The 15287-nt window shown below is 48.3% G+C and overlaps 2 protein-coding genes across 8 annotated transcripts in view; one reads left to right on the top strand and one right to left on the bottom strand.

Moving 5' to 3' along the window:
* LOC123033805 (zinc finger protein 345-like) overlaps positions 1-4298 on the top strand; it is a 27511-nt gene extending 23213 nt beyond the window's left edge. Inside the window, exon 7 of one of the 2 annotated variants that reach the window (XM_044450626.1) lies at positions 1450-4298. In XM_044450626.1, coding sequence (XP_044306561.1) covers positions 1450-3046 — 1597 coding nt within the window. In that variant the 3' untranslated portion in view covers positions 3047-4298. Of the gene's footprint in view, positions 1-1244 lie in introns of both variants that reach the window. The other variant, XM_044450625.1, reaches the window with a different exon arrangement.
* RBPMS2 (RNA binding protein, mRNA processing factor 2) overlaps positions 1-15287 on the bottom strand; it is a 76119-nt gene that overhangs the window by 13459 nt on the left and 47373 nt on the right. For 4 of the 6 annotated variants that reach the window (XR_006416645.1, XR_006416644.1, XM_044450629.1 and 1 more), the window contains 2 exons: positions 11318-11385; positions 9789-11096 (listed from right to left, as the gene is read on the bottom strand). Coding sequence is in view for 3 of the 6 variants with exons in the window: in XM_044450629.1 (XP_044306564.1) it covers positions 11323-11385 (63 nt within the window). In the remaining 3 variants the exon portion in view is untranslated. Of the gene's footprint in view, positions 1-9788; positions 11097-11317; positions 11386-11414; positions 11997-15287 lie in introns of those variants that run through there. The other 2 variants (XM_044450628.1, XR_006416646.1) reach the window with 2 other exon arrangements.

Raw genomic sequence — 15287 nt, 5'->3', positions numbered from 1 at the left:
GCTGCAATATAATGAAAACAAGTGGCTCAACTTTACATCGATGCAATGTTTCCCTTGAGATTGGTTCAGAAACTGCCACTGCTGAAATTCCTATTTCACCAACAGTGGTGACACCCGTGTGTACACTCACACCCCCTATGTTGGTTCCTGCACAGATACCGTTACACACTAGGATTGTGTCACATACATGAATAGAATCCCTCTTCTCCATTAAAAACCCAACAGTGTGGGCCCACGCTTGAAAACACAGAATTTCCCAATGGACGGAATCTCAGTTGACTGCATGAAAGGACAAGGTCCCTCATCTGAGAGGTGGGACAAACACAGCCCGACTCTGCTTCCTGTGTCCACCCTGGTACTGGTAGTATGCAAGAGGTTGTGTTGCTCACCCAGGACAAACTCCCAGATTCCTTCCAGTGTTCTTGGCTGTTACCTTCTTGACTAACCCAGTCAACCAATCTATGATGCCAGCTTCTGGCTGTCTGTATTGAGAGTGGACCTGGACGTCAGACGCACACTGTTACATCTGATTGAGTGGCCTAGCCCTTAATAGTTTGCTGACTGGAGGTTACCCAGTAAGCCTCATCTCCATGTTACAGCTGAACCAAAGTACTACTTGGTCCTGTCCAGCATTCTGTATTGGATCAGCTGCTAGTTAATGCCCATGAACAGAAGCTGTTAAATGCAAGATAAGGTATTCCTCTTATTCGGTGGTTAGATCCAGATTAAAGCTGGATTAGTGGCATTGGAAGAACTGGATATTTCTGCCTGCTCCCTGTAAATACTAAACAGAGTGGGAGATTGAGCTGCGGTGTGTGGAGAGTATCCCTCCAAAATTGACAGAGAGCTCTTTATATCAAGAAATGTAAGAGCTATGTTGGATCAGACCAATGGTGGTCCAACGTTGTGTTCACACAGTGGCCTGCCAGCTGCTCATTAGGATCCCTCAAGCAGGACGCAAGTGCAACAGCACTCTTCCATCCGGGCTCCCCAGCATCTGTCGCACCAAAGCGTACTGCCTCTAGAGCAGCATTCAGCCATCAGGACCAGCAGCCAGTGATAGTCTTCTCTTCTGTGAATTTGTCCAGTCCCCTTTTAAAGCTGTCCAAATTGGTGTGGCCCTCACTTCATCGCAGACCAAACTCTAGGTCTTTTTAGTTACTGCAACTGCTACTTGAGGTTGTTTAGTGACCTGAGGTTTCCTTCTCATTCACATTCTCACCAATTTCCTGTCTTCATTACAGAAAGTGACAAATGGAAAATAGAGAATGAAGAAAAGCCAGAAAAAGACAGATGTGAAAAGATGGAAGAGCAGAGAAGGAAAATGGAAGGAAATGAGAAGAGGAGTAGTAAAGACCCTTCTTTCCAGGACAGAAGCTACAACAAAATTGTAGTACAAGAAAATATAGATAAAAATATTAAGTGCTGTGTATGTCAGAAAAAATTCAGATATAAATCAAATCTTCAAGTTCATTTCAAAATCCACACAGGAGAGAAACCATATAAATGCCTGGAATGTGGGAAGAGCTTCAGTTCAAGAGGAAGTGTTGCATACCATCGAAGAACTCACACAGGGGAAAAGCCATATAAATGCTTGGAGTGTGGGAAGGGCTTCAGTCTGAGCACAAGTCTGATCTCTCACCAGAGAATTCACACAGGGGAGAAACCATATAAGTGCCTGGACTGTGGAAAAAGCTTTCGTGTGAGCACAAGCCTCACTTCTCATCAAAGAATTCACACAGGGGAGAAACCATATAAGTGCTTGGAATGTGGAAAAAGATTTTGTGTGAGCATACACCTTACTTACCATCAAAGAACTCACACTGGGGAGAAGCCCTACAGATGCTTGGAATGTGGAATTAGCTTCAGTTTGAGCACAAATCTCATGTACCACCAGAGAACTCATACTGGAGAAAAACCTTATAAATGCTTTGAATGTGAAATGAGCTTCCATCGAAGTTCTGACCTTGCTTCTCATCAAAGAATCCACACAGGGGAGAAACCATATAAATGCTTGGAGTGTGGAAAGAGCTTCAGTCAGAATGCACATCTTATTTCACATGAAAGAATTCACTCAGGGGAGAAGCCCTACAGATGCTTGGAATGTGGGAAAAGCTTCAGTATGAGCACAAACCTCATGTACCACCAGAGAGCTCACACAGCAGAGAAGCCATATAAATGCATGGAATGTGGAAAGAACTTCAAAACAAATGCAAACCTTAATAAACACCAAATAACCCACACAGGAGAGAAACCCTATAGATGCTTGGAGTGTGGAAAATGTTTCAGTTTGAGCACAAGGCTCACATATCATCAAAAAACTCATACGGGGGAGAAACCATATAAATGCTTGCAGTGTGGGAAGAGCTTCAGCCTGAGCACAAATCTCAGTAAACATGAAAGAATTCACACAGGGGAGAAACCATATAGTTGCTCAGAGTGTGGAAAGAGGTTCAGTTTGAGCACAAACCTCAGTAAACATCAAAGAACTCACACAGGAGAGAAGCCATATAAATGCTTGGATTGTGGAAAAAGTTTCAGTTTGAGCACAAATCTCAGTAAACATCAAAGAACTCACACTGGAGAAAAACCGTATAAATGCTTGGAATGTGGAAAAAGCTATAATTTGAGCACAAGGCTCACATACCATCAAAGGACCCACACAGGAGAGAAACCATATAAATGTTTGGAATGTGGAAAGAGCTACAGTGAGAGCACGAACCTCAGAAAGCATCAAAGAATTCACACAGGAGAGAAACCTTATACATGCTCAGATTGTGGAAAGGGCTTTAGTCAAAAATCTCACCTTTCATCCCACAAAACAATCCACACAGGAGAAAAACCATATAAATGTTCAGAATGTGGGAAGAGCTTCAGTGTGAGCACAAACCTGAGAAAACATCAGAGAACTCACACAGGGGAGAAAGCACTGAATCACATATGGGTCACCCGGGACTCACAGGCCCCGTGCCATCCTTGGCCCCTCTCTGTGTGGCCAGCAGATGCCCCAGTGTGTCCTCCCACCTTTTCCCGTCCACCCAGCTGATCAACCAGCAGCTAGAGGGTGGCAAGCAGTTCTTCCCGTGCTGCTAATAATACCAGGACCGCAGAAAATGGGACCATTGAGAAAATGGAGAAGCTTGAATCTTGCTCCCATCTCAGTGAGGCTGAACAGAAATAGTGATTTTTCTCTCCCCTGTTAGAGCAGGAGAAGAGTGGTTTCAGTTCATTTCATTTATTAACTTTATACCCCACCTCTTACATGGTCCTGCTCCTCCCGCCTTATCTAGTTGGCATCACTGGGCAGAATGAGCCTAGGATCTGCTGCCCTGCCCACGAATGCAGGGCTTGCGGCGTCAGTTCACTGAGGGAGCCGAGCCTTGACATTCAAACACTGAAAGGTCATGGGGGGGGTGCATCTAAGCAGGGCCTGATCCAGCAGACTGCACTGTGTGTTCTCTTTGTGGCCCAAAAAGTTCACTAGCATATGGGGTAAGAGTCAATCACAATTCAACCTTTGGCAAATTTACTGAGAGTTTCATGTCAGCCCGCTTAAGAGATGCACAGTATGACCGCACATGGAACCATGTTGTATAGTGTAGCAATAAGAAGATGCTTAAAGAATGTTCAGCATGTTTCTTACAGTAAGAAATAGTGGACTAGAGACTTCAGGAATTCCAGCCTATGAAAGGAATTGTCATATTCCAATCCTGTGCCCATTTTAACAAATAGCTTTGATTAAATGGTGCCTATTTAAAGCTTTCTTGGGTTGCACCCACTTGGTTTTAAAGGAACTTTAAAGGAATATTGGTTAAGAAGGCCGAGGGCAGGGGACTAAGAAGGGGAAACAAGGCAACAGAAGTGCCCTCCCCATGGCAGTTTCCTCACTGAGAGATGTCAGCTCTTGATACTGGCATGTTTTAGGCATTTACTGGGAATCTCTTTACTTTGGCCTTTCCCCAGTAGTGAGCTCTCATTGAACCAACCTCTAATATAATTTGACGGTGCATTTTTTTGTCTTTCTTTGTAATTGCTCTTGGGGTTTGTTCAGTGAGAAGTGGTATATAAACATTGCTAATAATAGTGATGACAACAACATACTAATGTGGGCGTGACAGAGTTGACTGTCCCGCAGAATGACATGGTCGATCAAGCAGCCGCAGTGAGTCGCCCACCAAGTTTAGTGGTGGCTTGGTTGGAATGTTTGCATTCTTACTCTTTTTATTGCTACATCTGTTCTTGTCTGGCTGTGTCACTTTGTTGAAAAAAACACAATAAAATAGTATCTATATGCTTAATTAGTCAGATGTGATTGTGTTTCAGCATCCCCTTTGGTGTCACAAATGGAGTCTAAAGCAGAGGCCGGTCTGCAAGAGCCAGTGATCCCCACCGACATCAGTGTCAGTATTAAAACAACTACCGTGCAGGCTCCAGGGTGCAAGAGCCATTAGTCTTGGAGGGAAACCTTGTGTCCGTTGGCTTTGCAACCCCCTCATTCTGCATACGTGTCTCCAGAAAGGTCAAAGTAATGCACGACTCCTAGAGCGGGGTTCCAGTCATGAGAGTAATTCTAAATAGGTAGCCAACCATGCAAAGAACCTTCTCTCACTCACCTGCTCAATGAATGACTGAAGCCCATGAGGGGACTGTTAGCATTCCCTTGGCCATGCTGCCTCGGGCTGATGGGAATTGATACCCCAAACATTTGGATGGCACCAGGTAGGGAGAAACTGGCTTTAGGAGGAATCCAGCGCAGGCGTTCTACTGCTAGGGCTGCTTCCATTAATGGAATTGGAAGGGAGGCAATCTCTGCTTCAAATCTGCTCTGAAGGGTTGTAGGACTCTTGGCTAGCACAGCTTTCTGTCAGTTGTATTTATTACATTTATAACCTCCCTGTTTTCCTCTTGCAAGGAACCCGAAGAATCCAGATTCCCAGTCTAGTACCTTAACCACTATACCGCAGTGACATGTTCATGGTAAAATGGTAAAAAAACCCCTCTATGCCCAAAATTGAGAGTGCTGAGCTCATTAATGGGGCACTTCAGATTCCCCTTATGGCAAGATCCAGACATCCTGTTTCCACCAGGGTTGAGTCAGTAAGTTATTCTGCATCATTTGTTATAATTTCCTAAATGTGTTGTGTGAATAGAGGTCACCTGTGCACTTCTCGGGGGGGATTTAAGCCACTACTGGCCTTTGCTGTAACATGAAAGATCCATTAATGGGACTCTGAAAGACTATGTACTCTCGATACCAAACCAGCTGCCTGTGTTAATGCCAAGGCAGAGGCCTTAACTGGCACCTCCGATTGTTGAATGGAAGCCTACCTCCAGGTGGCACCAGAGCCATGTTCAGAACCCCCTCATAAAACCAGAATTAGTGAGTGTTTTGACAAAGGAGGAACAGGAAACTAAGGACAACCAAGCCCACCTGTGACCTGTTTTGCACTTTAATTCCTGAAGGTCTTTGCTAACAGATGCTGCCATGAAAAGGCGGCCATCCTGTTTCAAGGAGGAAACACGCTTTGCTAGGGAAATGACTTGAGCAAGTGCAGTAGGGAGCTTAGGGTGGCGGCATGGAGCCCCGGAAGATCCCAGTTCTAGTCCTCCCTCGGCCATGGCGCTCCCTGGCAGCTCCGAGCCAGTCACAGGCTCCCAGCTCCAGCTATCTCACAGGTTTGGTGTTGTGAGAGGAAAAACTTGTAGGCCGTCTTGGGTCTTACAAGAGGAAATAAAGTGAGGTATAAATGTACTGTAACAACAACAAACAGTAGTTCGCAGCTGACCATGTCATCATAGCTACCTTTGGAGGGGGGAGGGAGGGAGGGAGACACCCTCTGTTCTAAGACCACTTGGCAACTTCTTCTGCAGAGCCGTACAGCTGCAATTTTACACACAGAAACAGGGGCCCTCACACTTTTCCAACAGGAGCCGGGTGCGGTGGGCACGGGGAGGAGGCAGCTTGCTCGCGCACAGAAGGCCGTGTGGCTGGCCGTCCCCGGGCTCGCATAATTAAAAATAGATTTTAAGCATTATACTTACTTTCAATCCTTTTTTAGTTTCTTCGCCTTTGCCATCTTAGTCTTTCTTTTCCGCCCGCCTCTCTTCTGTTTCCCGCTCCGTATATGCGTGCAAGGGGGGGGGGATCTGGTGCATGTGCAGTTGAATTGTTGCAATTGGGGCATGTGCTGGCTCTCTCCCCTCTCTGCCCCATGTCTCAAAGCTTTTGGACTCGCTTGGAGACCATTTTCTCCGGGCAAGTCCAAAACCTCTGAGGCGGGCCGTAGTTTGAGGACCCACGCACAGTAATACAGGTAAGTTCTTGTAAACCAATTATGCATAAAACCCTGTTTTAGTCTTGGTTCATACCAAGCTGGTTGACACACGCACACACATGTGTGCTGCTGCTGCTGCTATGACCTACTTTGATTATGAGCAATGTGTGCTCACATGCACAGGAACTTTACGTGAATTATTCATGCCCAGTCCATGTTAATGCAGGATTTAAACAATCTCGTCTATAATTCAGAGGGCAGGGTGCTCCCACTCTTCATCCGGAGGCTCCCCAGGGACCACTCATGCTTAGGTGAGCACTGTTGAGTAATCTGGCTGCTTCGACAGGCTTGAAGGAGGGGAGCAACTCAAGTGGAATCATGCAGCAGCTGGAGAGGGGCTGAGGAGGAGCCGAGCCGCTCGGGCCAAGTGTGGCTGACAGCACGGGGTGGGACCGAAGTCGAAGCTGGGGAGGAACCACGGCATCTTGGCAGAACATAAGCTTTGCATGCAGCTAAAAGGAACTTCCTCAAAATGGAATTTGTCCCTCAGGTTGAAAGAGGCTTGCTGTGAACTTTAAGCCATTTAACGGTCTTTTTCAGGATGTCTATTGAACACTTTCCCCCAACCTATGAGGCGCCTGCATACTGTTGGACAGCAACACATCACTGCCTGGCCAGAGCTAGGGATAGTGGGATCAGTAGTGTGACCGTGTGTGGAGTCCCTTGGCTGGAGCAGCCGCAGTTTGCATTTTTTATGGGGGAGAAAGTTGGATCCACACCACACGTCCTTTGCCAGTCCCTTCATGCTGTTCACAGAATGTGGGGAGTAGAAATGCAGTCCGAACTTCTGGACGAAGTTGCCCATTGCCACGAGCCACGTTCCTCTCTGGAGGGGGACTGGCAGTGCTTTCTGCCAGCCCTTCTTGACCTGGTGCCCTCTAGAAAATTTGGACAATACCCAGCATTCCTCACCATAAGCCATGTTGACTGCAGCTGGTAGGAGTTCAAACATCTGGAGAAGGCTGTTCTAGACCTTGGCATCTCTCTACTGAAAACCCTCTCGCCTTTGCAATGGATGTTAGGAAAAGCTGTTTGGACTAGAGCCATTGATGGCATCACACAAGACAAGAGCAAGACAAAGGCCGAAATCATTGCTCTGCCTCATGTGGGCCACCGCTTGTTGTGGGTCCCACAGAAGGACCACCACTTGCAGAATGAGCTTGTCTCTCTTTACGAGGGGGTCATGATGTGACCCTCTGGCATGGCAAGATGCAAGAGCAGGCAGCACAATCCTTTTTTGTCAACTGACACACACCGATGACAGATTGGTTGCAGGAAAGCGTCGGTTCTCAGAGATGACTCAAGCCTTTTGCTGCAATCATTCCTTGTCAACACTGCTCCTTTGTCTTTTGCCTTGGCGAAGAAGTGAGGGGTGGGAGAGAAGATAACCAATCACACTGTGTATGGGGGTAGGGGGAGCAGATGCCGGCCGCAGCCATCAGTGGTCAAGAAGGAATGCAGCCAAGCCAACCCCAACTGAATGCCACAACAGGTTTTAGCAGAAGAGTTACAGGCTCAAGGCCCACAAAGCAAGTAAGTGACCGATTGGGATCAAAGGGAACTGCTAAGCCCTCACATGGATTCAGACACTGCATCAGGAGGAGAGCATTTGACTGGCAGGCACTCCTCCTTGCGCTGGGAGCGGAAGTCGCGTCGTCTTACCTGCACCTTACAGAGCAACCTCCAGGGCACCTAAGCCAAGTGCTCCTGTATCGCAGCTCAAGCATCCCCTTCCTACAGGTGCCCACTGCTAGGAGGTGCCCAGGCTGCAGCAGAAGGGAGTGCCTCCTGAGCTCAGGAGAGGGCCGCTCAGTTGCACGATCGCTTCCACATGACTGCCTAATTGTTATCATTTATTCATCAAAACAGTCCTTGCCTTTCGGAGACTGCAGTGAAACCTGCCCATCTAATGGAGCAGGTGCATATCCACACAGCCTTCCTCCTGCAGGGAACAAGGGAGGGTGAGCCCCACCAGGTGCGAAAGCTTTAGGGTGGGGAGGGGGGAAGAGTCCAGTTTTGACAGCTTGTATTCAGCTTGTGTGCAGGATGGGCAAAAATGGGGCAGGTGGAGGTGGGGAAATGGGGAGTCCAGTGGCTCACAGGAGGCTGATCCAGGTGAGGCCCCTGACATGGGGGGAGACAGTTTGGAAAAATTAACCCGGTGCCCCTGCTATGGCCTCATTCGACATGGGAAACTGTGCTTTTTTATTTACATGGGAACAAACAACTGAATCTGTCGTTAGGTGGTGTGGCCCAAACATTCAACTCCAGCCTAGAATAAGTACACCCCCAGAATATTCAGAGATGGAGTCCAGTGCCAACCCTCCATGGCTGAAGCCCCGAATCTCTGAGAGGCCATCTGCTCTGATGTCCAAGGCCATTTACTGAAATTAAAGGACAGAGACTCTGAAGATCTTGCTTGCATTGGATCCCCTGAATTGCTGGCCTTTTCCCCACAGAATCTTTTGCCTGGGTTCCTTCCCCACAAAATTAAAAAATAAACAAAACCAAATACCCTGCTCTCCTTTGTCCATACATCCCTTTTACTAATAAGGATGACCTTAGGAGACAGGGTCCTTTAAAGACACACAAACTTTGGAGTATATAGAAATTTGTGCTTCTTTTTCTGGTGGGCCTTTTGGTATTTAGCACTGCTACTGGTGATATTTTTATCTATACCTCTTTTACTCCTCATTTCCAAGTTACACCACAGATGAAGGGTAATTATGCCAGTCCTAAGAACAATAGCAGAAATATGGGATTAGTACAGCTGCAGAGTCTTTACAATGATTATGTGGACGAGTCCTTGTTAATACAGCCGACTTCCATTTACATTACATACGACTGATCTGTTAGCCTGGAACACTTTTGAGGAAGGGCGGAATCTCGCATTCCACCATAGGCATTTTGCTGGAAACTGGAATTCTTCTCTTCCTCAGTGTTACTCCTCCTTAAGTAAAGATGGAGTTGATAAATTAAACAAAAATAGCACCACAGAAGCATTTGTGAGACAGGGAAGAAGTAGTGGAAGGGAGAGGAAAAACAACCCAAGAGTTGAGAAAAACTGAGGTTCATTCAGCTGTCAGCTCTGGTCAGGAAAGCAAGCAATGCATTAAACAAACTGTGAGTTAGCACTACCTGAAAGTCAAGCGTCTCAGCTCCCCATCTTGGCTTGAATCCTTCTAGCATCGACACAGAAACCCCTGGTCAAGGTATCCAACGTGCATTTTCCTTCTTTTGTGTGCTGCTCGCAGGTTTACTGCCCGAGCATGAACGACGCTCACGGGAGGCTAAATTCGGGACTCCCATCCTCATTTCCGAGCAAGTGTGCATGCGAGTCTCTTGCTTGCACACCCACGCGAGACACGGCCAGGTTGCAAATGATTTATGGGTAAAGGGTGAATTTCCCATCACACCCCCACATACACACACAGTCAAGAAGCAACACACCACTGAGTACAATTCATATATTATCCAGTTTCACATTCTCATAGGATATAGCAACGTATTCTCAAGAATCTTAATACAAGCGAGACAGCCATGGTCCAATATAATACTTAAAGCACTTCCAAATACCAAGCAATAAAATGTCAACAAAAAAATTGCACAATTTCTTGTTACTATGCCTGACTGAATCAGTTACAGAAAAAATGTCTCTCTTCAAGCTTTTAACTAAACATTAAACTTATCTTACAGATTACAATTTCTCTTTAATAATAATTAATTGCACAAAAACCACACAAAATCTTTATGATGCATAAATATTTCCTTATTACACATGGTACAAAAATACTTGTACATCTTTGTTCGGTATTCCCATAAGGATGGCTGATTATTTGGCAAGACTGGATTCTCTCCAATCAGAGGGATGTGGAAAAAAAGGTTAAATATTTTACAGCTGTTCTTTATATAGAAGTCTGACAGAAAAACAAAACACAAAAACAACCCTGACTTGAACTGGAAAAGGGCAAAATGGACAAGAAACCCAGTGCATTGTACTTTTGAGAAGATTTTTCAAATTCTAGTAAAAGCAGAAAACGGAAAGCGAAGCTTGAAATGGTGGCAGAGGGATCAAAACAGAAAGAAGAGGGGAAAGGACGGGGCAGGACGGGGAAAGCATTTTTAGAAGCCTGAGTCTTCACGGAAGCAAGATGAAAAACTTCGGTGATCAATAGCTAGGCCAAGGCCTGTCACTATGGTTACACGAATGCTAGAACAAAAACAAGCTTTGCACACTCACACACCCACCAAGTTAAAGTGTTTTAAATTCATGCCAGAAAACATGCAAAACAGATTGCCTTTTGCTTCCTGCAGCAGGACTGCATAAACAATGCTTCGAAGACAGACCTGGATATTGCACTGCACACAGCCAACGCCAGCAGCCCAGCTGGGAGCAACAGACCACGAGAACGCGGGGCCCCCAAGGCCGCTCTCTCCGGCCAGGCCTCTGCTCAGCGGGAAGAGACCCAGCCCTGGGTAAGCGGAGGGGCGGGAGGCAAGCGGGGGGGGGGGGGGGGGGGACAAAAACCAAGGCGGCCGGGGGGGCCGGGGGGGGGGGGAGGTGGGGCCGCCACGGCCAGTCTCGGGCAGGGAAGCCCACACCTCCATTTGCAAGGGGGACACGTTACTGCAGCTGGGCACCTTGCCGGTAGCCACAGATAGAGTTTGGGGGAAGATTCCCAGCGATCCACAGGCGACTTCATCCCCGGCACATCACTCCATGGAGAGACAAGAAGCGGACATGTGGGCTGAGAGACGGTTCTTGGAGAAAGCAAGAGAGCGTTACTGAAGCGAAGGTCAACATGCCCCAAAGGCGGCCCAGCGACTTCTGCCCGCTCCCTCAGCCCTTCCCCAGCAAGGCTTTGCAGCTGCACGAGAGCTCCCAACACCGGCGCGACCCTGTGGTCCCAGAGCCTAACCTGACGGGACGTTCCTCTTCTGCCCACCCTCCATGCCCACGCACTCCAAGGCAGGATACTCACTAAAGCTAACAGAACTGGCGAGACTTCCATCCTTGTTGGGTGGCTTCGGAGGGAGGGTACCAGCGCATCTAGAAGAGAAGGGCAGGTGTGACCAGGGAAGAGCCGGTGGGCGTATTCCGTGCAGGCACCCTCGGAGCGCCTGCGCAGTCTCCCCGGGATCCTTCTCCCCTCCAGGCGGCCAGCCAACACGCCTCACTCGCATCTCCAGCTGCCTTCTGCACAGTGAGCCAGGGAGGAGCACCTGGGCAACCCCACGCCTGTCACTTTGCCCAAAGCCCCTCTTTGCCCATCAGCACGTGCCACCAAAGCTTTTCTCACCACAGATTCTGGACTGGCAGGAAGAAGCCTTGCCTTTTATTTCTTTGTTTGGTTTTGTTTAAGTACTCCGGCCATTTTAAACAGACGGATGGCAGAATTTTAGGTTGCATCATTACATGTCATCACAGCCATCTCAAGTTGCACCGACAATGGCTCTTTTTCATGCAGCCCCAGAGCGCGCCATGGCCTGCTCCTCTGGCCCCGTCTGTTATGCGGCCCAATTAGGATTCCACTGCCCAATTACTCCGAGTGCTGTTGTCGTAAATGGCTTGCAACATCCTTCCACCTTGGTGCTGGTGCTCCCCGCTTTTAATTTAAGTACACTGTGAGTAAATCCAGACATTTTCCACAAAGCACATCACTAGATGGAACAAGGGAAGGCATTGATTGAGTACTACATTACCTTGAAAGGGTTTTTTTTTTTTAATGCTGACAGTTTCTTACGAGGGTATCACGGTACATTAAAGTTTTGGCAAATTAAAGAACATCCAATAAAGCATGGTAAATCGAAACAGTCCTATCGCTCCCGGCATTTCCCAGACAGCTGTGCTAGCTAGGTAATCCTGGGAGCTGCAGGGTCTGTTTTTCTGTTTGCACAGGACTGCACCCTAAGCTTATCAGGGCTGATGCCCCATCACCTCCAAGTGACCCAGCCTCAATTCAGATCAATGCTTTTTTTTTGACAAGCACCTGAAAGTTCATTTTGAAATCTCGCATATTATCTTCTACTGTACTTCCTTCTTTTTCACGCTCTCCAGCCTCACCTTTTGCAGATTCCACATCCATTTTACCTATGCTGACACAGGCCCCGGCATTTCCAGAGGTGGTCCTTTTCCAGTCCATGTCCCTGGTAAGCGATTGTTCTGGCTTTACCCTTTTGTCAGCATGAGCACTTTCTCCCTCTCGCCAACGTCCCACATAACTATCTACTCACAGTCAGTGGTGCTGGCAGTGTTTGAACTGCAGCTATAAGTACACTCAAATACATTGTCAGATTTGAAATGCAAGTTATCTAATACAATTACTAATCTGTTTCAGCAGCAAGTGCAGAACAGACTGTTTCAGGCAGATGAAAGATCCTGTGGCAATATGCAAGAGAGACAGACAGGCAGCGGTCTCTGGGCTAACAGAATAGAACCTACCCGACTGTCCCTATTTATGCTTATGAAAAGCTGGAAGGTATTGGGTTAGAGGGAGGGAGGGAGGGAGGGAGGGAGGGAGAAGGGGACTTGTATTTGCTTCTAAAAGCTAATCTCACAACACACACACACCCACTCTCATTCATTCATTCATTCATTCCATATCTATACTGCCCAAGAGCCAAAGCTCTCTGAGTAGCTCACAATAACCATAAATTACAACATGATAAAAATAAAGCATAAGTTTTTTAAAACTACAGTCTAAAACAAAATGTAAGATTCAAGTAAAACTTAGCAGCAATGCAGATTAAAATACAACAATAGATCTGAAACGAACTGAAAGACTAAACTAAGAAGGCTTCACCTGGTGCTTAAAAAAAAGCACTAGGCAGGGGCCAGGTGAGCCTCTGCAGGAAGCTCCTTCCACAGCCAGCGCCACAACGGAAAAGTCCCTTCTTAGGATCTCGCTTCCTTTGGCGGGGTTTCCAAGAAGGCCTGAGGATTTGCTTACTGCAACATGATTTATCTTTTTACTGCACGAGGCACCAAGAAAAGCCCCTTCAGGAGGTAGGAAGGAAACGGGGAGGAGAAAGAGACGAGACAAAGGAAAGCTTGGCAGAAGGGACATGGGGTTAGACTGGAGGCACAACACTCCTTTTCTGTGAATGTGAAAAGATCTATAGAAGTGGATCTGCATCAAGCGGGGGGGGGGGGGGAGCCCTGCAGGCCACTATCCCACTTGATGCAGGAAGTCCGACCTGCAGCAGAGGGCTGAGGAGATGGCTGCCCAGCTGCTCCCTGAGGTCCTCCAGAGATGGACAGTCCAAAAGGACAGCCTAAGAAAAAGAGCCACCTCACAAGGAGCGGCTCCCTGCAACACTGTGCCCTCCAGATGTTCTGCCCTCTACATGTCTGGAGCCATTAATTTCAGTGGGCTGCTCCCACCATGGCAATGCCCGGGTCTGACTCCTTGCAAGGTATGAGCAGAGGAAATAAAGATTTTGCCTTATGCAGCTCCACATGGAGTGAGTGATGGGGAAAGACAGGAGGGTTGAGAGAGGAAGTCCGTGCACAGGGAACACCCCCCTGCCCATTTCTGTGGTGAAGGATGCTTACAGTGCAACGGGAGCGACATCCAGAAATACCCTGGAAGAAAAGGCTTGAGTTGCCTTCTCTGGCCGTGGGCCGGAGCCTCAACGGATTCCTTGCTGAAGGAGTTGCCACGAGGGATTCCGGTGTCTTACACAGACGCTGCTAGGAAGGGTCCGTCCCTTTGCAATGGAGTCTCCGGCGTGATTGGGACTTTTCAGAAGTCAGCCCTGACCAACATCAGGAACGCTGGAAGGTTCAGCCCCTTGGCCCATCTAGCCAGTACTGGAAACACTGACTGGCAGTGGCTCGCCAGGGTCCATGCAGCAGTTTTTCTCGCCCAGCTGAAGCTGTCGGGGATTGAACGTGGGACCATTCACGTGCTAAGCCGGGGCCATGGAGCCGAGCCACTGCCAGACACCGAGATGGCTTTCTCCCTGGGACTCTCAGGTCCATGGCTTCGGGCTGGTGTTCTGCCACTTGCTGGGAGCGCCTATCATGCTCTGTTTCTCGTATCGCCTTCTCCTGCGAGCTGCATTCAGTTATCACACCTGATAACCGCCAGGACTGCCGTGGCTTGCAGTTGCTCCCTCCCTCCGTCCCTTCGCACCGTCCCTCCACCCCACTGTTCCACGCTGTGGGTAATGAGCCCGGATTCCTGGATGTGTCTCCCCCGCACATCTGGAATTAGTTTTGTCCTTGCTGCTCAACAGCTGAGCGTGAGCAGGAAACCCCCCTCGCCAGGGTGAGCCGTGCTCTCTAACCCTGGAACGAGAAGCCTTCGCACCCGAGGAAGCACGGCTCGTCCTCAAGGCCGAGCACGTCCCTCGAGCTGCACTCGCGGCTCGGCGGCAGAGCAGGAGCCTGGCATCAGCACTTGCTCCCCAGGCAGCCACTCCCAGGTGCACCACCGAGCTTACCTGGCGGGTGCCACTCAAAGACGCTTCTCTGCAGAGCACTCCTGCAGCCAAGCACTCTGAAGCACTCTTGCATGGTTAGGAGGGCGACCACATTGTCAGGAACCTCTTGTTTCGTTACATTTGCACGACACAAACAGCCCAGAAGAAGCATTTCCCCCACTCCATGAGGGGAAGCCTCTTAAGATGACAGTCGCCTTCCTGTACTGGATTTATTTAAAATTTCTGGATCCCGCCCTTTACAGTGTCTCACTTTGTATGAGCCATTGCATTAAAGAAAAATTAACGGACTGCTGCACAATTACGGGGTTTTTTTGTTCTGACACTGAAACCAGAACCACCATCAGCCTCCAGGACCCTCCTCAGCTAGAGGCCATATGAGGGGAGAGCCCATTAGAGCCGGAGGCCTGAATCGTTTGTCTGGCACCCCGTATCTCTGGGAGACCATCTGCCCCACCGCCCTGCTGAAACAAAGCTGCAGGAGCCCTAACAATCTCTGTTGCGCTC

Source organism: Varanus komodoensis, unplaced genomic scaffold (assembly GCF_004798865.1).
Source record: "Varanus komodoensis strain SLA01 unplaced genomic scaffold, ASM479886v1 scaffold67, whole genome shotgun sequence".
Classification (NCBI taxonomy): domain Eukaryota; kingdom Metazoa; phylum Chordata; class Lepidosauria; order Squamata; family Varanidae; genus Varanus; species Varanus komodoensis.
This window is presented reverse-complemented; position numbering and strand designations above follow the sequence as displayed.